The sequence below is a fragment of the Chroicocephalus ridibundus genome, chromosome 4 (genome assembly GCF_963924245.1).
Source record: "Chroicocephalus ridibundus chromosome 4, bChrRid1.1, whole genome shotgun sequence".
Lineage (NCBI taxonomy): Eukaryota > Metazoa > Chordata > Aves > Charadriiformes > Laridae > Chroicocephalus > Chroicocephalus ridibundus.
The window spans coordinates 3,912,136-3,937,521 of NC_086287.1; the positions used below are offsets into that span (position 1 = coordinate 3,912,136).

The window sequence follows — 25,386 nt, forward strand, 5'->3', positions numbered from 1 at the left end:
GCTTTGACACGTTTTACAAAAACAGCCTTTCAAACAACACTCTACCAGCCAACCAACCTGGAACTCAGATGTTTTGAGCCTGAAAGAAAATTCTTCAGGGGCAAATTATCCTCTTTCTGTGTGGGCTAAGACTTCTTGCCCCGTTCTTGAAGGAGGCTGCGGGACACTCCTGGAGGCTTGGGGGAGCTCCAGCCTACAGGAACACACTGGTTTGCCACCGCCAATTTCTGTGCCCTTCCAATTTGGCGAGTAAATATTCCAATGCCTCATCTATGGACTGTGCCACAGATGTGTAACAAATCAGCCTGTGCACGAGAACATCACCCAGATTTATCCATTTTTAAGAGCTTTAAAAAAAAAAAAAAAATAGTCTCCTTCCTCCCAGGTGCAGCCTCTCTGGACAGCCCTAATGCTCCCACGTCGGTCCCAAGAGGACTCTTGTGTTTCTTCTGGTCCCGAATGCTCGATCCCAGCGCGCCAGCCCCAGGAGCACAGCTGCCTGGCTCTGCCTGTGACTCACCGCTCCTCCCCGGTGCCCTCCGACCGTGGGAAGCGACGGGAGACGAGGGCACTCAGCGCCTCTCGGGGTGCTCAGCCTCGGGACGCGCTCGGTGCTGTGGGAGCGTCGCTGGAAGCAGAGAGACGGCAAAGCCTCGGCTGCCTGCATCGCGCACGCTCAGGCACTGGCGAACTAACAAATCGTTTCATTTTTGGAGACCCCAGTGTTTAAATCTCCTTTCGGTCACAAGTACTGTTCTGATAATCTACTTTTGTTTTGGAAATACGGTCTGCCATTGAACAACCGTACGGTTTGGGAGCCTGCTCAGTCACGGCAAGGAAGGTTTGGGGCTTGCAGGGACCTGAGGGCTGGGACTGACCTCCACCAGCACCGCTCTGCGCAGGAGTACGCACCAATACTCCCAAGTGCTCGCCTGACCACACAACAGCATGCTTCCAGAAAGAAAAAGGAAAACAAAAAAAAAAAAACAAAAAAAAAGGGAAAAAAGTAGTATTCGTCCACATGAACCCTGGGGACAGCTTGGGAGCATCATCTCTTCCTGCAGATGGAGATCCTGTAGCCCCCGAGCTCCCGCCCGGCTCCGGGGGTGCAGCACGTGGGATGGGAGTGGGGGGCACGGCTCCCACAGCCAAGGAACTGACACTCCAACAGCGTCCAGCTGCTCTCTGCAGCCATTGCTTCCTTCCCCAAAATAACCAGCTGCTTACCCCAAATCCCCAAACTTAACAAATAGCTGGGGCAGTATTTTTTTTGGTATGAGAAAGGGAAGGTATCCAGACAAAAAAAGAAAAAAAGAAAGAAGAAAGAAAGAGAACAGACACAAAATTAAACAATTCTACCTTAAAATAAACTCTGCAGTGTTATCTGTCTCTTGTCAAAAGTTATTAGGGAATAAAAGTGACAGACTGTCTACTAAGATACATCCCATGTCCAAGTCACATACCTAAAACTTGTCAGAGATTTCCCTCTGTTGTGTCTGCTTATCCTTAGTGCCCACACGTGTTACGTTGCTGTATATTCTTGCACGGTGGAAGCACTTGATTTATTTGTTGAAGGGAAAGGACACTTTTTTCCCACCTAATTTTACTCTTCTGATGCGACAGGTCTTTGTCTGTTCCTCACATAAAACAGAAAAGTCCTCGACTAAAACCAGACTCCACATAATTATTTTTCCTTAAAAATAAAGCCAATAAAACTGGCAAGTGCGAACAAAAATGGAACTGATCTATCAAAGAACTGTAAACGGATTTTCCTTCCCTGCACATTCTTCACATTAAGAAATTACTACTGGTCAATATTAAAACCAGACAAATTACGCGGTGCTTTGGTAAAAGACAGGATAAAACAACTCATGTGGACAAGTTACAGGAACGGAGAAACGAGATGTTGCCTCAGTCCAGACAGCAATTAGCTTTTGGGAACTCAGTGCATGCTCTCCGACCCTCGCCGAGTGTGGCAAGCAGGGTCTCTCTATAACCTATCAAATCAAAACTGAAAAACCCAGACTTGGCCAACCCTGGGGGTTGTTTGAAAACTGGAGTTCAGCCTCAGCTTTGATGTGGTTGTGGACTGGGTGCGTTCCCATGAAGTTTTAATTCTTACTAAAGCTGCAGAAAGGTGGTGCAAGGACACTAGGAGAGTTCAGGAGAAGTGTCCTGTCGTGGGGGGAATATAGAAAGGGTCTTCTATGTGGTGGCCACATACAGTGTAACCAAAAACATTCCAAGAGATTAAAAAATATTGGCAGTTAAATATCTGTATTTTTTTCTTAGAAGAAACTTTAAATGAAAATTAAACCAAGGAAATAAAGCGAGCTACAGCTATTCAAATAGCAAGCGTCCGGATAATGGGAAGGAGAAAAGAGCAAGAGAAACATTTCACACCGAAAGGTGCACCCCGCGGGTGCAATTACACAAGAGTTTATGTGAGTCTAAGCGAGCGCAGGTTGTGTGTCAGAAACCTGCCTCCACCATATCAGCTGGACAGACGGAGAGAGAGAGATCTTATCCGTTTAACCCTGGTAGAAGCAGCTTAAGCGCAAAATTTCCTTTTATTTCTTCATCTATTTGTTGTTGGGGAACATCTGAAACTCTCTTTTCCATACTGCGAATACCTGCTTTTATTTTCATTTAACTTAAATGCAACTTGAGCGTAGTGAAGGAAACCCAACAACAGCGAAGCGTTTCTTTCTTACCCAGCGCTGTGACGAATCCATAGCCTGGGGTACCGGGACACCCTGCCTTCCCACACTGTTCCTCAGACTATCCCAACACCAGCACAACATTGCTCCACAGGACGGCATCATCCAGTTTTAGAGCTGCCATTGAGTCAACGAGAAGAGAAAATCTCTGGCCAAAGGTGGCGCAGGAGGTAGTTCATGGCTAAACCCTACGAAACCCCATGGTCACAGAGGGTTTCAACTCTTAATATGGTTTAGATTAAAATTCTATCTGCCTCTACAACTTTGATGAGATTTTTGTTTTCTGCGTCAAGGCCGAAAGCAACGAACTAAGACAAAGAACTTGACACATACAGTCTCCAACATACAAACAACTGACTGTTTCCATAGAAAATTAGGGAACAGAGAAACTGAAGTAACTCTAAAAAAATGAATTCCTAATTTTGTAATAAAGGCCACATGGTCCGCTCAAGTAAGCGCAGAACTGGAGAGGCAGAACTGATTAGTTTTAACCCAAGACCACTACTGATTTCAGCTGTGACTACGTGCATTTTTTCTTCAACTCAGGACACGTCCCGGTGTCTCGGTCAATGGGAACCGCAGGGCTCACCTTCTTACTTAGCAGAGCATCAGGGGAATTCAGTATTCAGCACATAACCAAATCAAACAGTGAATGAACTTACTCCAAAGTAGGAGTTCATGAAAAACCCAGAGCAAAAACAACCCCGCTGTCCGAATTTTTGTGGTTCAGTTTGAGTCTCTTATCTGTACTCACTGGAACAATTTTGGTCTGGGTTGCACACAAACTTATTTTGTACACCAAATGTGAACACAGTTCAACAAAGCAGAAAATTAGCAGAAATGCCATTGGGCAGTTAGATATTACAAACACCTTTTGTGAGATTTTATCACCATTACATCAGACTCCAGATTCTGCCCTAATTTGGTAATAAACCGAAATTCTGAACCCCATCTTACAAATACCACAAACCCAAACTCGACCTTGCCTCCACTGGCCATCATTATTAACAAAAAGTCACTGAACAATACCGCTGGCATTGTAAATTCACGCAAGGAATAGTACTTGCAAAGGTTTCGGATGTGAGCTGAAAACCCATTTGGTTAAGAATATTTTATTGTGGAAAAGGATGTGGAAACAGAAAACAAGTTAAAATGATAAAGAGACCTGAATAGAAACCCCACGGTTATAAATGGAACAGTTGCTGTAAGCAGATAGTTCTGTACATCCACATCTGCTCCAGTTCAAAGCAGTTCATGTGAACCAGGGGAAGAAACTATTTTTTTCCTTTAGCTTCACTGCTGCAAACCTATCTTCTTTCAGGCCAGGGCAGGGAGTAGGGAGAGGGAGAAACCACCATCGGTCTCCTGGCACAACCCAAATTTCAGCGAGATGGGGCTGCCGCTGCCTGACAGCTCTTCTTGCCATTCCCCATCTCTCTCCCCGCAACGTTAAAACACATTTAGAAGAGAGCGGCAACATTTGCAAATACTTACGGCAATTAAAGTTGTTTGTTTCTGCTAAACCCGAGGCGTCTGTAGCTTAACAAAACCTCTGGGTTTGTTGCTTTACTCGCAGATAGTTTCTGTTTCACAACTGTCCCTGCTGGGGCCACTTTGATGATAACGTGGGAAACGCAGGCAGAACAGCCAAACAGGGAAATAAATATATAAAAATAACGAGGCTGCTCCAGGACTCATTCAGGTTCCAGAGGAGCTCAAATTTCCTGCCCGTGGGCAGCTGAAACGCTTTCCCTACCCAGTTCAGCCTCTGTTTCTGTAATATCTTCTTTTCTCCTCCTTTTGAATCTTAAAATTAACAAAGAAAGCAGCTGCAAAGAGGACGTGGTGCAAAGAAACAGAAAAAGCAACAGCATCAAACTTGGGAAAGGGTAAAAGTTGAAGTCAGCTCCAGTTACGAGAAGCCTTTATTTTCCTATTTATATTATTAAATGACAGCACATATACGCCCTTTACCCAGTGCATGAGATTTAAACGCCTTTTTTTTTTTTTTTTCCGCATCAGGTTGTTTATCCTGAAGTTGAAATACGTTTGCCGGGGTCCCTGATTTTATTTGCCACCTGCAAAACATGAAAGCTTCCCGCAACCGAGCCTCTGTAGGCAACTGATGGGGCTGACGGACAACGTGCTCGAGTCGGTCGATACCGAGTAATTGCTGGACTGAAATCAATCGCAGGCTCCCAGGAACTGCTTTGACTGGATTTTACTTTAAAGATTTAGTGCCATGACTGGTGAGATGCTGAACTCCTCAATTATCATTAGACATGTGCTTCGCTTCCAAAATTAAGATGGATGGCAAAATCTCCGCTGAATTCCAGAGCGGAGCTTCGCGAGAAGCTACCTGAACCACAAAAATCCTCCGCTTCAGCTAAATAGTTCTTAAACCCCCTCAAACAGACGCATGAATAAAGGGTCGGGGCTGTATGGTGAAGTGCTGCTCATGTGTGGAGGAGAAAATGCCGCGGGGGGTGGGGAGTGTGCTGCGGGTTTCCCTTGAAAACAGAGAGACACGGAATCCGCCGGGACACGCGGGAGGGTCTCGGGCTCAGTTGCCCACTTCCCACCAAAACCGGGGCTATTTCTAATACTTAAGTGCTTTACTGGACGAGGGCCAGAGGGCACAGCAAATTGCAGGATACAGCCCCAATGAGCTATTTTGAGAAAATATACTGAAGAGAAAGAGAAAAGGGGAAGCTTTCATTAATTTATATTATCAAGACAACAAGAATCTTTTTTTGGAAACAAGAATCTGGCTCCTTTAACCGAAAGCTTGTTAGCAAAACGCTGCAAGGAGAAGGTTTAAAAATTGCATTCATTCATCTGCCATTTAGAAAGTATTAGTTTTTAAAAGCTTAGGTTTGATTTACACGCCTCTGGTTTGTAACAGAATGTTTAAAATCTAACCATCTAACCCAAAACCTGTTTCTGCTCTTCCACTGGTAATTAGTTTGCGGTCTTTATTATCCCACTACTCAGTTATATTGTCAGATGAACTTAAACGGTTAAGATAATTAAAAATACTTTATCGCAACACACACCAGTCCTTACAGCCACGTAAGAAGGGTACCGGCGAGCACGATTTCTCTTGTAGTCAATGACCTGTCATTACTCAGAGCCTGTTTGAGAGACCAGATTCATTCTCAAATGAAAATGATCAGCTGTAATTTTAAAAAAAATAAGCTATTTCATTTAGGCCAGATTTTCCAGGGTGATGACACTCAGCAGTCCCCTGCAAAGTAAAGAGCAGAGTGAATAAGCACAGCCTGACCGTCTCAACTCCATTTCTTAACTAAGGAGCACCTAGAACAATTTTACTCTTAACCATTTTTAATTTGGGAGAGATAACACACCGCTCTGCTTCGTCCACTCTCGCCTACACAATGCATGCGGTCGCATCCTGGACAAACATTAACTTCTCTCAGCTGAATCTATTTCACGTGAACTGAAATGACAATCCTTGTTTCCTGCGACCTGTCAAACTCCTAGATTCAACACATCCGTTCTTGCCGTATAACAGAAGTTCTGCGACAGCAAATGAATGCGACGCAAAAGGAGTTGACGGGCTCTCCCAACAGCTCGCTAAAGCTTATGAAGTCCTTTAAGACCAGTGGGTAAAGAAATAGTTTGGACTTCTAAAGCACGTACAAAAGGGCTAGAACGGGATTTCTGTGTTCCGCCTTTGCCTCTCAGCCTGGCTTCCTACCACCTGAGCTAAAGGAGGATCTCCTGCACGTCCTTGTGCATCATTATTCAGAAACAGGATCTGTTCCTATTCCAAGAGCCCAAACGTCATCTTATATCTCGGGGCACGCGGAGTGAAATATTTCTACAAAGTGATTGAATTTGAAATACAAATCTGTAGCACAGCAATAATCGTCTCTGTTAGCTGAAGTACATCCTCGCAACGTACCTTAGGCTGTTCTCTCGTGCCTTTTAGCTGGTCTCAGCTATCTGCCAAATGGATTATTGACAGCAATTGTAAAGATGAAGTAGCATTTCAAATCTACGTCCCTGTCGATGTCAACACGGAACCCTGGGAGACTGTTCCCAGACAAATTGATGGAGCCTGCAAACACAACCCTGCTAGTACAGTGCTGACACCCATGTACCCAGTAAACGCGTGACAGCAGTGGATCCTGCAATATGAAACACTGTCCCTGTCTACTTATAGAAGACTTTCATTTAACTCACTGGAACTGCAAACATGGATCTGGGGGAAGGTTATTGTTTTTTGAAGCTTTGATTCCTTTTAATTTACTCGACATTTAGAAGTGAAGCACAGAAAACTTCTGCAATACCCTACAGAGCAGTTCTCAGAGAAGCATTTGCTTTCACCAGGCAATCCAACAGCAAGGATAGCTGAGGATGAAGAAAAATGAGAAGAGAAAGAAGGGAAGGAAGCAAGGCTACCCATAAAAGCAAAACCAGACATGGTGCACATAAAAATGTGAAAAACGTATGTTTTGGCAAGATCAGAAAAGATATATGGATAGCGTGTGGACGGGGAAATCTCTCATTATCTTCCACTATGTACAAGGTCAAATAACAGATCCCAATATACCGCACAGACTTTTAGTAGAGCTGAACTGAATGCATTTAATCTTTTGAATACATTTAATCATTATTTGAAATGAAAGTTACGGATTACTCGATTCATGCCCTCTATACAATCAGACATGCTGATGGAAATACTGGAATATGTTGACACTCCCTCTGCATTCTTCTGTTTGTCAGCAAGTCCGCTTCTCCCACGGGACACAAAGTCAGTCCTATGAGCCATACCTGAACACACGGGTATGTGGATAGGGGTATACTCCAGACAGCACAGATTCCTATTGTCCGGTATACATTACGGTGTCTTTCCTATTCAACATACAGATGTGCTGCTTAGCAACAAAAGGAGGTACCCCCCAGATACGTTCTGGGAAAGGAAACGATGCTCAGCATGTTTTAAGTCAAATACTTCCCATTTCTAAAGAGCAAACCAATGTTATGTTGTAAAGAGCATCCCTACGTTTTAGTAGGCAACCACCACAGAAAGGGGACCACTTCCTGAAACCCCCAATTACCCTAATTTATTTCCAGATCTGTTTGATTCAAGTTTATGATTGGTTTGGGCACACGATCAGCAGCATGGTTGGCTGGCTATACACCCTAGGAGACTTAAATTTCTTAAAGTATGTTGCTTGAGCTGTTGAATGAAAGTAACTGTTGCTTTGGGTGTTGGCCCGACCAACCTTAGGAGTAGTGTTAGAGGAATAATTAACTGGAATCTCACTTGGCTTTTACTACTTTAGTGATAAACTAACCTTAAAAACCCACTCACTCATTTATTTTTTAACCTTGCACAGAGCTGGAAGGTCTCACCACCTTGGAAGAAGATGCAGAAAGCAGCAGCAGGTAGCTTTTCACCTCCGCGCTGCCTCTTTCACCTGTGGCACCCCGGAGGCACAACCCCAGAGCCAGCCCTTTCCCTCCACGAGCCCCAGGCTGCAACTCCGTCACCTGGCTAAAAAACTGGACACAGCCTGGCTCCACATCCTTACTTTGTGACTCAGGCTCATTTCTGTTTATACTCGTGTGAGCCGAAGAATGACAATGACTAGTAGCTATATAGATAAATAAAGTATATTAAGTCACAGGAAGTAAAAAGGGAAAACCATTAATTTATTTTTAGAAACCTGTTCTTGCCATTCATCAGAAAAACAACATTCAAAAGTATGCAGCAAGATACAAGCATCTGGATGAGGCTTGCTGACCACATACCAACATTCAGACTACACACAGAGAACCATTTTCCTTCTTTAGACCGGTCTCAGACTCCGTGCCAGGAACACAGGATACAGAGAATAGTGTAGTAGTTTCCACTAGCGAACCTCGGGAAAAGGGTGCTTTCACCGCACATGCTACCGCTGCTTCGACATGGTCTGCTTAGATTTATCCCGTCAGCGGTCCTACAGCTGATACCTCTCTTCGGATACACCATGGCACCAGCCGGTCCATCCCAAACTGTTCTACACAAACCTCCCATCAACAGTGTCCACACCAGGCTAAACGCAAGGGAAAAGGTCTCAAGGTCTAGATCGGCTTCTCCATATAAATAGGCCATGCCAACGCTAACCAAAAACAATATGGTGATTTATTATGGAGCTGGATGCCCAACTCCCCAAAACACAGCAAATGCAGTACACCCACGCATCCCTTTTTCCTCCTCTTGCTGGGTTGCCAAATACCATGCATCCATCAGTAGAAAACCTCTTCAGGACAACAGCGCCGCAACATACTGAGATGAATTTAGCGGTATTTGCATAAAAGCTTCCATCTTTTGCAGTCTGCAGTAGATTTCTTCTGGGCACTCACACCACGAGCATAAAGTCATACCGTATTTTGAATCTTTGCCTGCCAAAATCCGGGGAGAATCGCAAAGCACGTTCATTGACATGTCTTGCAGTACATCGTCAGCCAAGACGCTACGGTACAAATGATCAGACATAAATATAGAATAGGTTTTTCTTTGACTGTTAATGCTGCACCGGACACATTTCTGCCACTTTCCTTAATTCAACTCAGTAAAAAACTAAAACTTTGACGATGCTTATCCCTGAAACTTCCACCTTAGCTCTTGTTCCTCTTCTTAAGGACAATGATAAAACTCCCACGATATCGTGTTGAAAAGAAGAGTTTTAAAATGCATCCAGAGGACTCTGCATTCCTTACTTTTATCTCCAGGATGTCACTGCAGTCAGTCAGTATCTGCTCACTTTTCATATTTACTTTTTGAAAATGTGTCCCGAATCTGCACTGGAAATGGAATTTAGTTGCCAACCTTTCCCCTTTTTTACTAACTGAGTGCTGTGAAATGTATTTCTCTCTCTCTGGACAAAATTCTTCTCAGTGAACCTTACTTATCAACACACAGATCCCTATTGCATATTCCAAGTTTGTTCTGCAAGCAGGACATCAGCTGACGTCAATGAAGATGTACAAGAGGCAACAAATATTTGCTATGTGTTTAGAAAACAAAGTTTTTTTCCCATTCTAATACATACTCACCAAGCTTCTCCCTAGACAGGACACAAATAGAGAGAGAGGTAAGACAGTAGGACCGGGAGCCAGGAATACGTAACTTGTAATCACTGATGTCATGATAAAAGTTCAATAATTTATAAGATATTAAAAAAGCAGTTAATGCCTGCAAACCACTCAGCCTTTTCGTAACGGACTTCAGATTTTAAAACTCCCCCAGAGCACTTACACTCGTGTGCAAAAAGTCATAGGTGTTTGTGTCAGTTTGGAAAAAAGAAAAGAGGTTCTATTTTTCAGAGCTGCGGTCTGAAAGGACATCTCAGTGACTACATATATTATTAATACACCACTCATAGGAATAAGAATGTACATCCAGGTCCTAGTACAGATACAGAGCTTCCAAGAATAAATCAGATATGCAGATAAGGTAAGCAGGCAAAGATACTAAAGAGGAATGGCACCAGATCTATCATTACTACTATTCTTTTTATCGGTTCAAATCTGGAAATAGTTTCCGTAATGGCTGGAAGGACAGACTGCCAGTAGAAAGTTCAAAGATGTGAACTGTGGGAGTCTGGAGAAGAGAGAAAACACTGGCATGTGGGGCAGCCGCAGAGGAGAGGCAGCGCTGCTCTGGGGACAAGGCACTGGAAGCAACAAAGGCAGCTGAAACGGCGGAGCCGGCGGCGCAGCACAAAGAAACAGAACAAACGAGAAGCGAGGATGGACGCAGGGACGCGGGTCAGCTGCCAGCAGATAAAGGCTGAAGGATAGAGGGAGGTTAGGGGGCAGGGAGAAGGGCTGGCCCTCCCACCGGGATGGAGTACTACTTTCAGAAATAGAGGGATGAGGGATACAAATCAAAGGCTAAACCAAATAAATAAAAATCTATTTCCCTCGAGGGCATGTGGGCTAGCCTGCGAAGCAGCGGTGGTGACTAATGCAGCCCAGCATGAGGAGCTTTGCTTCCTGCGCATCCAGGGCCTCCCAAGGAAGGCAGCCATTGCGGTCGTTTCTAAAAGGCCTGTATTCCCCATAAATTACCTTGCAGCGACAATGGAGACACCACTATCTTTTTGCTCTTCAAAGTACCGGAAAAAAAGTTGCGCGCTGTTTCTCACATCACTCCGTTACATTACTCAGGTCTAACAGCTGGCACAAGATGACTTAGCACCCCTGAAAATAACGCGGTGACAGGGTCCCAGCAAGGCGCGGAGGCTGCCAACCCCGGAAAGTTTGTCATTTGTAAAACCCCTCTTGGGGTTTGCACCTACGGCAGAACCGAGAGTCCTGCCACAATCTCAAGTTTGGCAGCAAACACGGGGGAGGTCGGGAAGGTAAACATTCCCATACCGGCACACGCTGTCCCCAGCTAAACTGCTTTTGTAGTCTCTGAAAGTAAGCAGAACTATTTCACGCCACTATTGCTAACTTGGCTTGTATAATAAAATATGAGGATGTGTGCAGAAGTACTTTTTCAGAATCCCTGAAAATACTCCCAAGAAAAGAAAGGAGAAGGGGTGGCTTCTGTTCGTGGTGTCTAACGGTTTACCTGCAGAGTGGCCCAACAACCCTACGTGAAATGGATGTTTGAGAGATTCAGTACCGCAAACTCCCCGTCATCTTGCCGAAGGACAATGGCAAGGACTTGGGACAGGCCCTCCTCTGTAGCCTGCTCAGTGCTTTTGGCTTGCAGAGATCTCCTCCCTGTGCTGACCGCCCTCTGCAGCAAGCGAAGGCACAGCACGGGGTTCAGCCTTTCCACGGGTCAGTGCAAAGATTTACAAGCACCTCGGTAATACAGAGCAGGACACTGCGCTCCGTGCAGAGGCTAACGTGAGCTCTTTCCCGAGAAGTCACAAACCTTGCCGTACACTGCGATACAGCCGTATACTCAGCGTGATGCTCTCAGCGAGAACAGGTTCTCCCTCCTTTGGCTCCCGGAGAAGTCCCTGCTCAGGAGCACATCAGAGGTGGCTTGCTGAGGACCTGGCTGCATAAGATGCCAAGCACGGCCCAGTAAGCGCTAAGTATCCCCACTAAAACTGGAGGGAAAATGAGCAAACTTAGCATTTGTGAGCCTTTCACACAGTAAAGTCCCAAAGTTTGTTATAGCCCCTTCCTTTCTTCCTTTTCCCCAAAGTGATCCTAATTTAAAGCGAGCCTTATTTTCCAACCACAGCACGTCCCCAAGCATTTCCTTTTCTCAAAATTGCCAGAATCCAAAGGGTGTAATTACAGTCAAAAGGGACATTTTTCCCTTCCTGATGCCAATAAATACTGCTACTTCCCAGGGTTACTCTCCTGCCTTCTGTTTTGGCATGCTGCTTTTACCCCATATTTCATGTCACACCCGTACAACCGCAGCGGGTAGCCGTAGAGCTACACGTTACCTTGCCAGTGCATCCACATCTACTCCGCAACGCCCCATTTCCCACCACCCCAACACCCTGCGAGAGCTCCCAGTGACCGACAAACTGCCCTGCTTGCTGTCAGTCTCGTACAGGACAAGGCACGCTTCCCGCAGCGATTCCTGCAGTCCAGCGCACCGTCAGAGCTGCCGCTTCCCCTCTGTATCTGCTCGTCCCCAGAAATTAATAAGTTATTACTACAAATTAAAATATTAAGTTAATGATGTGCCTGACTGCAAGTTACACAGCTGGAAAAGAAGTCCTAATTAAATCAATACAGTTATTAGTCCCTTGTCACCTCTGATTAATTATTAGCTTAATATGCTTCATCATTTTCACCGTTAATGGAAATAGCTGCAGTGCTACCGTGGGAAGCAGGGTAATACATACGAGAAACCTACGGAGCCGTGCTGGAAGTCCCAGCTCCGGCTGGAACAACATCTTCCAGAGAAAAAGGGGAGAGCACTTCATTTTCCGGGGTGATAGTCTGACAACACTTAAGTGGGTGACAAAAAACTCTCACAGTTTCCAAAGGGGTCAGATGTTCGCTCAGGGAATTTTTGATTGCCGAAATGTAGGGGGTATAGACTTGATTCCTAATCCTGTGCTTAGTCCTGAGCACTTGTCCCAGTGCCTTTAAGGCTTTCTGTGAGGTGACAGGATACCACCGCGGTCCTTTCAGAAGCCAACACTCCAGTGCCTTTCCCTACAGCCCCACCCCGAGTCTGACCCTCGCCCCTTCTTCATTACATGCACTCGTTACCCCAGAACATAAGGAAGGAATCGGCATAAAATAAGCTGGGAGCCATCAGCTGCGATGTCGGGGTCCTCAGGCACAGATGTAACTGAGGACACCTGTCCTTTCAAAGAGCCAAAAATGCTGTACTGAGGTCACTTTTTTCAATGCTCGCAAAAAATAAAACAGTGCTTTGGTTGTAGGTAACTGATGGTATTTACCCAGAGCTCAGGGGAGTGTACACTCCCCTTCGTTTTCCCCGTCTTCTTCATCCTCTCACTGACCCCAGCTCTTCCCTAATTCCTTGTAACAAGCAACTTTTCTTAGCTGTCTGCAGGAGGCTTTTCTGAGCACAAAGACCATGTGAAAACATCAAGGATGGGACTCCACGTGTCTCTCCAGCAATAGTGCAAAAGTTACCACAGAACCGGACAGGATTTTTACTGCCGCACATGGATCCGCTATGTAATTAGACAGGAGTTTCATCTTATAAACAGCTTTTACAAGCAAGCTCTTTTGGATAGGTTATCAATAGAAACACAAACGTGTGCTTCCGAGAACAAAACTGCTCCTTGAACTCATTAATGAGGCTGGTACACAGTGTTCACGCTGCTAATGGGTGATTCAGTGAATTAAATAGAGAAAGTCACTGTAAAATACTACGTAAAGTTTCTCAAAGAGCCACTCAAACAATTTCTCAGGACTCTCGCCCTATCACTGCGATTACCTCATGATAAAGTGCCACCTGCCCCATGAGTAATGGTAGAGCTTTCTAGTGCCATTTTATCATTTAGTCCTCTTACCGATATCTCTCTTAATGTACTGCGATAACGCTTCAGCTTCCCATGCTTTGCTCGCCTTCCATTTCAGCTGTGACAAGTTTGAGCTCCTTCTTATTTTAATAAATAAGTTAACGCGAGACAATCAGTGGCATGCAGAAACCCCATCCCCTGGTATTTAGATATAAAGCCCAGATGGTTTGTTTGGTGTCAAACATTAAAGAAATAGTTTTCTTTTCATTCTGAGCACTCTGGCTAGCCTATGGTTTGATGGGTGTACAGCATTTCTTTGAGAAATGGGCTGAACTCCAGTGAAATATTTGGCTGTTTAAAGAGTAGACTCTAGGATAACGGTTTTCATGGGAATCCAAAAAGAGGGAGTAAAGAAAAGGGCTCCCCGTGCTATTCTTAGCTGCAAACAGTTAGATTTGGAATTTTGATTGTAAAGCATGGAATTTATAAATGGTGCCATGCTAAATTTACTTCATTTGTATACAATTCAGCTGGATAATCAAGTGTGTTCCAGCATGTTCCTGGTTAGCATCTCGGTTCTAGTTTTATTGTCTCTAAACTGGTACAAAAATGCGTTCAGTAAATAGTGCTTGTAAAATTTGTGTTCCAGTGCGGGTGCGTGAAGGTTTTATACACAGTGTGCGTGAAGATTTTATAGAAATGCACATGTGGGTGCACACGCATGCACACAGACACGGAGCTGTGATTTATTTCGAGAGGGAAGCCAAGGAAATTCCCACCCCCTACCATTTAAACGATCGGCTCTTTGGCTCTAAACATTCTGTAACTTCTCAGCCAAGGAATGTATTTTCCCCTTCCAATATATATAATTTATTTTGCTGCACACATTAGTTAATGATACAAAGATACATGATTTAGCCAGTTCTGTAAAAACATTACTGACAATCTGAGGCAAACCCATTTCATTTTATAAGGCGCTTTTTTTTTTCTGCTCATCTTCCGCGGCAGAGTGTGAATTAACAGCAATCATCAAGTCAAGGATTTATCCCATATACTTTGTACTCCAGCAATTTTTCATCATTAGATTGGCTTCCTAGGGTTAGAAGAGCTTTTAATTACTATATTAACGCAGGTAAAGAGGACTTTACACCGTTTTACATTTTCGGGGGCGGGAGGGGGAAGACGGGCGAGGGCTACTTTATTTCCCTGCTACTTCGCGGAGATTATTCCCGGATTTTTAAAAATAGGCGATGAAACGCTAATAATAAATCGCTTATCGGGGCGCTCGGGGCGGGGGGCCGAGGCGAGCGGCCGCCCGCGGAGCCGGTTTCCCCATCGGGAAGGAGCGCCCCCCCCATCCCCGCACCTTCCCCGCCGCCCAAGACTTACGCGGTCCCCAGGGCGCTGCGGCGGGCAGCCTGCGCAGGTGGATCTCATCCTTATCCATCGCCTATCCGAGCCCCGCAGCCCAGCTCCCGCTTGGTACCAAAGTGAACTTGCCAGGATCCCTCCTCCTCCTCCTCTTCCTCCTCCCTTTCCCTCCCCCCCCCCGCCCTCGTGGTTTTTGGGGGAGGGCGCGTTCATCCAGCGAGCGGCACCGCGCAGCTCCCCGCCGCCCCCCGGCCAGACTTTAAATAGGGGCGGCGGGCGGCGGCCCGGCCCGCCGGGAGCGCGGCCCTCCGCGGGGAGCCGGCCCTCCGCGTCACGCCGCCGGCTCCGCCGCTCTCTTCCCCCTCCCGCCCGCCCCGCCGCCCCCGCGGACCTTGCGCCGAGCTCCGCGCCTACCTGCGGCGGCGGGGCCGACCTGACCTTGGGCGGCGGAACGACGGCGGCAGCTGCCGGCGAAGGGAAGGCGGCGGCGGCGGGGGGTGGGGGGGGAAGCGCGTCCGCGAAAGGTCAGCGCGACCTGCGCGCCCGCGGGACGGTGGCGGCCGCGGAGCGCCCCCGGGGAGAGGGGCGCCGCCACCGAGCTTCGCTGGAGCTGAGCCTCCCCGCAGTGCCCGAAATGAAGCCCATTTAACCGCTTCCCCGCTTCGTTTCCTATTTTTTTCATGGCTGTTAAAAGCTCCCACACCTTTCAGTTTAATAGAAATAAAAGAAGGCAGGAAAAAAAAGAAGAAAAAGAAAAAGCACGTCTTGGTCTTCACCAAAGTGAAGCTGTCATTTGTGGCTGCCGGTGGTAACTCTCCCCTTGCCCAAGGTACAGGCTAAAGCCCCCCCAGCCCAGCTCCCTCCTCTTTCACAGACTGGCAGGGGTTGGCAGGGCCCTCTGGAGATCATCTAGTCCCACCCCCGGCCAGAGCAGGGTCACCCAGAGCAGGTGGCACAGGAACGCGTCCAGGTGGGTTTGGAATGTCTCCAGAGACAGAGACTCCCCCACCTCTCTGGGCAGCCTGTGCCAGGGCTCTGCCACCCTCAGGGTAAAGAAGTTCCTTCTCGTGTTGAGATGGAACTTCCTATGCTCAAGTTTGTGCCTGTTACCTCTCGTCCTGTTGCTGGGCACCACTGACAAGAGCCTGGCCCCATCCTCCTGACACCCACCCTTTAAGTATTTATAAGGGTTGATATGATGCGCCCCCCCCAATCTTCTTTTTTCCAGACTGAAAAGACCCAAATCCCTCATCCTTTCTCCATCAGAGAGATGTTCCAGTCCCCTCATCATCTTCGTAGCCCTACTGCCCCACCTGTGACACATTTACCTCCATCCACACCTGAACAGCCAGGGCCCCATTTCTATTGCTGCCGGCCTTCTCCATCCCGGCTCTGGTCCGGGAGGGATCTCTGAGTGTCGCAGTACACACCAACAAACTTGGGCCCACACAGAATACCACCGGTTTACCTCTTTGCTACCTTTTTTTCTTTTAAAGCGTGAGGTGTAAAATAGCTGCCACTCGCTTTTTACAGCTCCAGCTGGATGGCTGCAGTATTTGCACAGCATTCCAGGGTTATTAATCTCCACGGATTTAAACCCCTCTTCAGTGCCCCACAGGTCTTCTCCAAACCTGCTGCCTGATCCCGGGCTGCTGCAGACACCCACTTTGGCAAAACTGACATAGATTTATCTGCGCCATTCTCTGACTGCTTTCTCTTTTTTTTTTTTTTTCATCTGAGACAAGCACTTAACCCTCAAAAAATGCGTTCAAATGAGCGCAAGGGCTCTGCCAGAAGGAAACAGGCTCAGCAGGCTTCCCACCTCCTGGCAGGCAGCCCCCAAGTACCCCACGATCGCTCTTCGAGGGCTGCTCGCGCTGCTGCTGCATCCAGGCCCCTCCCGGTCCCCTCGTAGCCTCAAAAGGGACACTGCCGAGCCACACTTCGCTGGTCGTACTCACCCCTGGGGCTACTATGAAGCTTTGTGTAGCCACAGCCACTTGGCCTGTGGGGACAGGCGACCTCCTCCCCCCTTGCTTGGAAAACAGGGTGCCCAGCACCACTGGGGGGGGTAGCACAGGGCTCCCCACCGCGGGAACAGTGAGGGGACGCTGCTCCCGCTTAGATCACGGTCCTAATTCCACTCTCAGCTCTCCTTTGTTACCAAAAAAATAGCGGGTTACGGCTCAGATATCTCTCCGCGACTGTTATTTTTAAAATTGTAAAAGCATGTTGCTTGGGTTAGTTGAAAGTTCGACACAAGGGACCGAAAGCACATTGAGATAAATATATAAACAAGGGAATTTATGCATATGGATTTTTCCTTTATGGAATATAATCTCTAGAGGATTTGAAACTGAGTCAGGATGCTTTTAGGCTACATTTTTTATCTTTTTACTCCTTTTTAACTTTTGTGCTCCTTTGAAAGAGTGTGGATTTCAACTATTTTTAAAATACCCATTACTTAGTTTATTATTAGCAGAAGAGCGGGCAAGTAGATTGTGTTGAAATGGCTTGCTTAACCGGAGATCAAAGGCACTTGGGAGCATGCTCTTTTTCCTTTGCCTAAAATTAATTTATTTTGGATGGCGATTTGCGACAGAACCAAATGTGGGCACAGGACCAACATATATATTTGTTTTACGAATGTGAAACACAAAGAAATCTGGAAATAATGCCAGATTCCAGTATCCTATCTCATAATGACCACAAGCTCCGTGAGCAACTGCTGACTACAGCTGGGGCGGGAACCCAGCCCGGATTTAAGCGCGTACAGGGCAGGCACAGCATCAAAGGGCTGCCTTTTCTGCAGGTGACTCTCTACTGAAAGGCCAGACAGAGGCAGGCCAGCTGATCGATGACATCATTTCATGACGAGCTTTTTGGAAGTTTTAGTCTGACAAGCAGGATTTAAAAAAATTGAGCTTGTATTCCAGCCCCGTGCATGGAAAAAAATAAAAATAAAGCTAACATTGCTGCCTCTTTCCAGGTGTGTAAGTGTTAACGGGCAATTGTTTCTTTTTAAAGTGTCCTGAAAATTAAAATACACTGATTGCCTAGTATTATTTTAGAAGGTCCTGGGCTGACCTGGCCCAGATTTGAGTGGAAATGAGGAAACCTCAGTGTGCTGTGGAAGCTGTGCTCCACCTGGTTGCACTGAGAGGCAGCAGGAGAAGTTTCCTTCCCACTGCCCTGGATGAGCCCTAGCAGATCCCTCAGCCGCTTTGGAGAAGCCCGTTGTTGGAAAGAGCTATAAAGATAACGGGAAATCATGAAATCACGCATCTGGATAGAGGCTGCCAGACGGCCATCACCCCGTACCGCTTCCACAGACTATTTCGTTTACCTGTCAATACTCCCTGGACTCCTCCCTGTGCGCGCGTACAGACTTTGTAATTGGACTCACGTCGAAGGCTGGACCACTCTTGCACCTGAAGTGACAGAACAGAGCAGTGGGGCTGCTCAGACTCCGACCGCGCACGAGAGCAGAGGAAATATGATTTGTCTTTTCAAGAGCCCCATGAGCTAAAATAGGCTGTTGAGCTGATAGGAAGCAGAGACTCCAGCTACAGTTTTCTTCCTTAGCGTGTGATAAGCCCAGTGTGCCATCTCAACACATACTTGTGAGAAGAATGGTAAAGGGACAGAGAATCTACTGTCTCTGCAATAAAACAAAAATGCTTTCTTAACAATTTAGGAAGGAGACAGTGCTGCTTGGCATCCACACCTATAGTAAGTGCGCTTGCTGGAAATATTTCTAGTCTGCTCCTGCAAAATGTATTGTGTACCTTTATAACAATAATAATGCAGTTCTCAGCTCCTGTGATTTGGAGCCAAGAAAAAGCTCCGGGTGTTAGGGGTGCTCATGCTCTGGGAAAATGCCTGGGCATAACGCCGGCCCCACCATTGGCAAAAGAGACCAACGAGGCCACCAACCCCCTCTCTGAACTATTTTTATGAAGTCTTTTACACTTTTGAGGGGCACGCAGCAAAGGCAGGGATACACTCCAGCTCTCCTTTCGGCTGGGGCATCCGGAGATAAGAGCCCATATCCCTGGCAGCCACCCGAAACAGCATGAACACAATCACATGATGGTGAAACAAACACTGGCCGTGGCTGTGACAGTGGCGTACCCCCTGCCTCCTCGCCTTCCGCACTACACACAGTGCTCTCCCCGGCTGTTGTTGATGCACACACGGAAGAAAAAAAGTTATGTTGTATATGAGGTAGAGAATCAGGTTCCAGAAGGCCCTAAAGCCACAGGCAGTGCAGGAAAGATAAACGGAATGATAAATCACAATATAAAAAACTAAGGCATACCCAGAGAAATTAGCAGGTGGCAAGATGAAGATAAACAGGGAGAGATTTTTTCCCACACAATAGACTGAAACCATAAGATTATTATGTAAATTATTATATAATAGTAAATATAACAAAACTATGGATACAGAGCATCGTTACATTTTCTGCAACACAAGCAAAGTCAGAAGCAGAGCTTTTTTTAAAAAGGGATGAGAAACGTTTATGAAAAATAGGTCCAACGGTGTCTACTGTACAAAGTAGCCTGGCTATAATTTTCAGCTCAGTAAGCTCTTAAGCCTCTGGTTGTTGGAAAGGCATTTGTGGGGAAGGATGTTCTGTTTCTTATCTCTTTTCCTTGCTACTTACCACTGACAGACACTGGGTCCTGGGCTAGACGCACCTCAGAGCGTGGCAAGTCTTTTGGCTGTATAACACTTGGTGTTTGTATAGAGCTCATGTACCTAAAACACCAAATAGTTTCGTTGTTATGAACTCATTTAGGTCAAGCGTAGCTCTGTGTTGGAATTATTAAGCAGATACTGCTAAAAACATTATTTCATCAATGCCCCAATCTTGCAAGTGCTTCTGTGCGTGCTTATATTAAATATTATTTCTGTGAACAGTCTCTGCTTTTTTTTGGTGTGTGATTTAACATTTTGCCAAAGTTGAGTGAGAAAAATGTTACTGTTTGTAAATAGTAATGTCTAGTACGCCCAAATATATGCTCAAAGCTGAAGGCAGTTTAAGGACTGAATCAAACAATGTCCATAGTGAAAAACATCCACTACTTTGCAGGTCTTTGCCTGTGCCAATGGCAGAAGCAGGTTGGGGGGGTCATCACGCACCCCCTAAATTAAGAATAAATATTTAGGATGACTGATTTTCACAAGTTTAGACAATGTAAGAGAAGTGAAAAAAAAAAAATGAAGTTCTGCATAAGAGCAGAAAAAAATTAGAAGACAATTCCCCTGTTTCTGCGTAAGTGAGAACTACTCCCTTTCTCATGTCCCCATGAAATGCTTTCACTAGTTACTTTTAGCCACTATGGATATACGCAGGGTTTTCCCATTAATGCTGCTGAAGTTTCCAAGTGTCATTTTACAAAAGTCAGAGGAACCTCCCACTTCTTCCCTCTGCAATTTACAGTTGGAAATTAACACCACCCAAGAGCCCAGCCAGGACTTTGAAATTAAATTAGAAGATGCTGTAAACTGTGTTCACAGGAACGGCAAGAGAGGAGATTTGACTCAGACCATGTGAGTCACAGTTGGTCTCCGAGTCTCCCCTTGCTACTGATGGAAGGAAATTATGACAGCCGTGGCTAGCCCAGCTGCGCCGGCCAGAGGGGTGGGGGAGTGAAACTGAGCCCGCTCCGGTTTTTTTTTTTTAACCCTCTGTCTTTGGATCCAATCCCCCTCTCTACCCCAAAGCAGATTTAACCGGACCCAAGCTACTGCTGATCTGAGTTTTCCCAACTCACGAGATTGCCATCATCAGTTTCAAGCTTCTGTAAGAATCTGGCTCTATGCTTAAAGGTATACTTGTGTTTACGAAAGTTTTTCCTAATCTCAATCCCTTCTTGCTGTAGGGCAAGTCTGTCAGTCCACAGACACCTCCATTAGTATGTTCCCTTCTCTTTGACCTGTGCGGCTAACAGTTAGCGGCAGCGATTGATTATCTTCTTGAACTGCAGCTTCAGTTAACTAGGACAGGAGAAATAAGAAGAGTTTTCGTGTATCTGTGTTTTTCTTTTTCGCAGTGTACAGGCCAAAGCAAAAATCAGCCCACAGTGCTTCCGTGTGCAAACTGCAGCTGCACGCTGTGACCTGCCTCTGGATCTATGCTCTTAAGCAATGAAGTTTTAAAAAAAGCAAATTGCTTACCAGGAGTGACTCCTATAGTTTTACTGCCACTTGAATCACACAGAGGAAAAGAGGGTGAAGTATTTACCTGTGACTTCACTTGCCACTCCACATTTATAGGAGCCAGTTTCTCCCTTGACACACATTTAGTCCAGGTGTTCGCTGTAAGTTCTTTTTTGAACCTGCAATTATTGCACCATTTATAAAGGAAGCAGCAAAATCTTTTTTTTATAAGAGACAAAGAGGCACTAGCAATGATTCAACCTAATGCCCTTTAAGTGGCTTAGATACTAGAAGAACATAGCCCATGTGCTACAGTCATCTATAGGGCAGAGAGACAGCAGAATTAGCATCATGCACAGACTGGCAGCCCACTAAGAGACAACTTTTTAGCACTTCATTAACAGTAATGGAAGTTTTTCCCATAAGCAGCAATGATTTTCATGTGCCAGCACCTAAATACTTTCATATCCTCTTTAGTTATCAGCAGATATAGAATCATTCGGGTTGGAAAAGACCCTTGGGATCATCGAGTCCAACCATCAACTCCACTCTACAACGTTCTCCCTTACACCATATCCCTTAACAGCACATCTAAACGAGTCTTAAACACATTCAGGGATGGTGACTCCACCACCTCCCTGGGCAGCCTATTCCACCAGCTCAAGATTTGGTATGCACTGGAGATTAGAGCTAAAAAGCTCAGAGATCCGGTAGCAGTTCCAGAAGGACCTGCTGGTGCTTCTAACCCCGCTGTGTTCACGGGAACGGCAAGAGAGGAGACTTGACTCAGACCTGTCCCCTCTCAGGATAACAGAGATCACACCTACAGCCCAAAACTATGGTATCCAACTCCCTAGACAGCCCACCCCCTAGGAGCCCAGACCAACCTGCCTTTCCTGCACCCAGCCCAGGTGCCACAAGTGAAGAAGCCAAAAGCCTTTTTATTCCCTGGTGACTGCCCTGGGGGTCCCTCCCTCCCCACAGCTCCCGTCTCCCTGCAGGGCAGGTGGTGGTGCTGCCCCTCTCCGCTCAGGTGTTTCCAGTTGGTAGCGTGGCCACAGCTGGGAAGATGCTGAGGCCTCCACTAACTCCGTCCGGGCTGCTGCCACCTCTGGTGTATGTGATCCTGTCCCAAGTGCATTTTGTGCCGTGGGAGCTGATAATTTAAGACCATTATTTTACCACAACGCTTCACAAAAACTAGCAAGTCAGGATTTGTGTAAATAAGCAAAGACCTGAAGTCGTAACAGTGCCAGATTGCAGTATAACATCAGAGAACTTGTTGCGCTAATTTTGGGTAATACTACACATGATCATATGTCCGCTTTTTTGGAATTTAATTACTGTGGTGCAAATCTCAATGGTCTACATACAGCAATTATCTCCCAGGTAACATACAAATATTATAAGGTCTTTCCATGGACATGAGACATTCGCAGTGAAATTATACATGACTATCGCTGAATTGTAGGTTTAAATTCTACTTTCGTATATTCAGTTAGAACGGCTTGTAACAGGTGTTTGCTACTTTTTGGTGTTGTGTTTTGTTGTGTGTTTTTTTTTAAACTGGTTACATTATCTATTTTAATATCCACGATTTATCTCCAAGGTGTTTGTGGTTTAAACATGTGAATGACGAATTCAGTCGCGACCTTTGTGAAGACTCCCTGGGAAGAGGGAACAATGAACCGAGAATCCAGCCCAGGGCTGTGAGTCAGTACCAAGTTCAGAGAGATTCACCAATATTTTCCAAAACACGAATATCCAAGGACCTGCTTGAGAAACTTTGAGGATGACAAGCTGGTTGAAGGAACAGTTGTGTTCACTTTTCCAGCCTCAGACTTCTGTGTTTCTGCAGGACAGGTATTGAAAATCTGAAATATTGAAAATGCAGACAATTTTGAAGAAGAATGTTTTAATATGCAATCATCCATCTGGGAGCGGGTATGCAGATCTTCGCAAGACAGAGCATCACCTGCAATAGAGGAGTGCTGGTCTTGGTTATTAGGTATGTTTGTATCCTCATGTACGTGTTTTTGAGTAGCAAATGGATCCAAGAAAGAATATAGACTTTTTTACATCGTGCTTTGAATCTATACAAATAAAATAATGTAGCAGTGATTGTTTCCTGGTCGGATTGAACACCACGTACTTTCCATGAGTGTATCTCTCAATATAACTAGCTCGTCTATACCCAGCTGGGTAATTAAAAGTAACGAAGCCGTGTCAGTTGTAATTGTACACAAACGCACCAGCAAATTGCATTGCTTACAGCACATAGTGCGCATTGATGTTTTAAAAGCAAGTGTCTGACACTGGGTCCTGTGTGTTGCCACAGCCCAGGCCTCTGCTTTCCTCAAAACATCGCTGGTGTAAATCAGGGTGGGAAGTCAGGCAAAGCAGGAAGCGATGACAAAAACAAGGTGACGCAAAAGCCTGTAACTGTGGGCTAGGCCGAGTGACAAGAGGAGAGGGCCGGACAAGAACGGATAAAAATGTTTGGTAAAAAAAGGTTGTAAACTCGTGGCATCTTATTCACTATGACTAAGCCAAGGTAGAACTTACTTGATTAGCTGTTGCTGCGTGTCAGGGTAGATGTGACATCCAGGCCATTTCTTCAGCTTTAATGTCACCTTCTCCACCTAATCTTAATAAATCTCTTTAATTGCAACACTTGGGAGTTAATCTGTCATTTGAGAATTTTTTGTAGCTCACCCTCGAGACTGTCAAAGAGATCTCTAGCTGCAAGAAAAGAAGAAAGGGTGTTTCACCACTACTTTTGTCAGGACTGCGATCCAAGAGGTACCAGATTAAGGAGTTTTCTTTCAGAGGTGAGCTGCCTCTCAGGAGAACTCAAATCGCAGCAGCCTCTTGCTGACCACAGGATGAAAACTGAATTTGAGGGGTTTTAGGACGTTTTGTGTGTATTGTTTATGTAGATCAAAGTGGGAAATAGATACATTCACACAAATATCTAGTGATTCATATTCTTCTCAAAATCAGGTCTTGAATATTCCCATTCAAAATGTAGGACCTTCAACAGCTCTTCACATTTGCTGGATTCTTGTATTATGGTGGGATGGTTGCCACCCACCAAACCCGTGTCTTGTCCCTGCCCTTCTCATAACTCGATGCCATAGTCTAGCAGTTCTTTTTCAGCTGCTGGGTTGCTGACATCCTTCGTCCTATTCTCCTAAGTCACAACAGACAAGATGGATGCAATTTTCTGCCATTAATCAGGATCACAGCAAAATATGTACTTGGCAACATGCCTGCTGACCCAAATCCATTTGTGTTCATTCTGGGACTGAAAACCATGTTTTTTTTCCCATTCTCCGTTGCTGCACAAGAATAAGGGGGAGATCTGGTCATTACTTACCACATACATAACTTTTTTTTCTTTGACCTATTTTATCAGCTATTCCAATGGTAAATTAAAACCAAGAGACTTATAGTCAGCTCTTTCATCTTAACAGCAGGTTGAATTCCTGTGTGAAGATGCCAACACATAAACTGAAGATGAGGATATGGACAGCTATGAAGTGATGTACTTGGCACAATGTCTGAAGGGGGATCAGTGACACAATAAGAGACTTTCCAGTAGCTGGTTCTGCTCCAACTCCTTTTTCACATGTATAACCTGCACGCCCAAAAAGCCACATACTTTAAAATAATGGTGCCTGAAAACAAGTGCTCAGATACCTTTCACCATCAGATAATAAAGAGAATTATTTAATTCTTGATTATATGCATGGGAACAATAAGCCTGAACAGAATAAAGAGAAGACGTCTCAATGTTCTTTTTGAATATTTGTTTAAATACTTGTCGTGGTTTAACCCCAGCCGGTGAATAGGACCATGCAGCCACCCGCTCACTGTGCTTAGTTGTGATGGGGGAGATAATCAGAAGAGTAAAAGTAAGAAAAAACTGATGGTTGAGATAAAGACAGTTTAATAGGTAGACCAAAAGCCATGCATGCAAGCAAAGCAAAACAAGGAATTCATTCCCTGCTTCCCATCAGCAGGCATGTGTTCAGCCATCCCCAGGAAAGAAGGGCTCAAGCACGTGTAACAGTTACTTGGGAAGACAAACAGCATCCGTCCAAATGTCCCCTCCTTCCTTCTTCTTCCCCCAGCTTTATATACTGAGTATGTTGTCATATGACATGGAACATCCCTTCGGT

General features: G+C 45.6%; 1 protein-coding gene across 9 annotated transcripts in view; it reads right to left on the reverse strand.

The window, feature by feature from the left end:
- The window catches only part of ANO1 (anoctamin 1), an 83,807-nt gene extending 68,289 nt beyond the window's left edge, over nt 1-15,518 (reverse strand). For 8 of the 9 annotated variants that reach the window (XM_063333048.1, XM_063333046.1, XM_063333047.1 and 5 more), the window contains exon 1: nt 15,053-15,181. In XM_063333048.1, the coding sequence (XP_063189118.1) occupies nt 15,053-15,110 (58 nt within the window). In that variant the 5' untranslated portion in view covers nt 15,111-15,181. Of the gene's footprint in view, nt 1-15,052; nt 15,182-15,448 lie in introns of those variants that run through there. The other variant, XM_063333049.1, reaches the window with a different exon arrangement.
- Between the last annotated feature and the right edge of the window lie 9,868 nt (nt 15,519-25,386).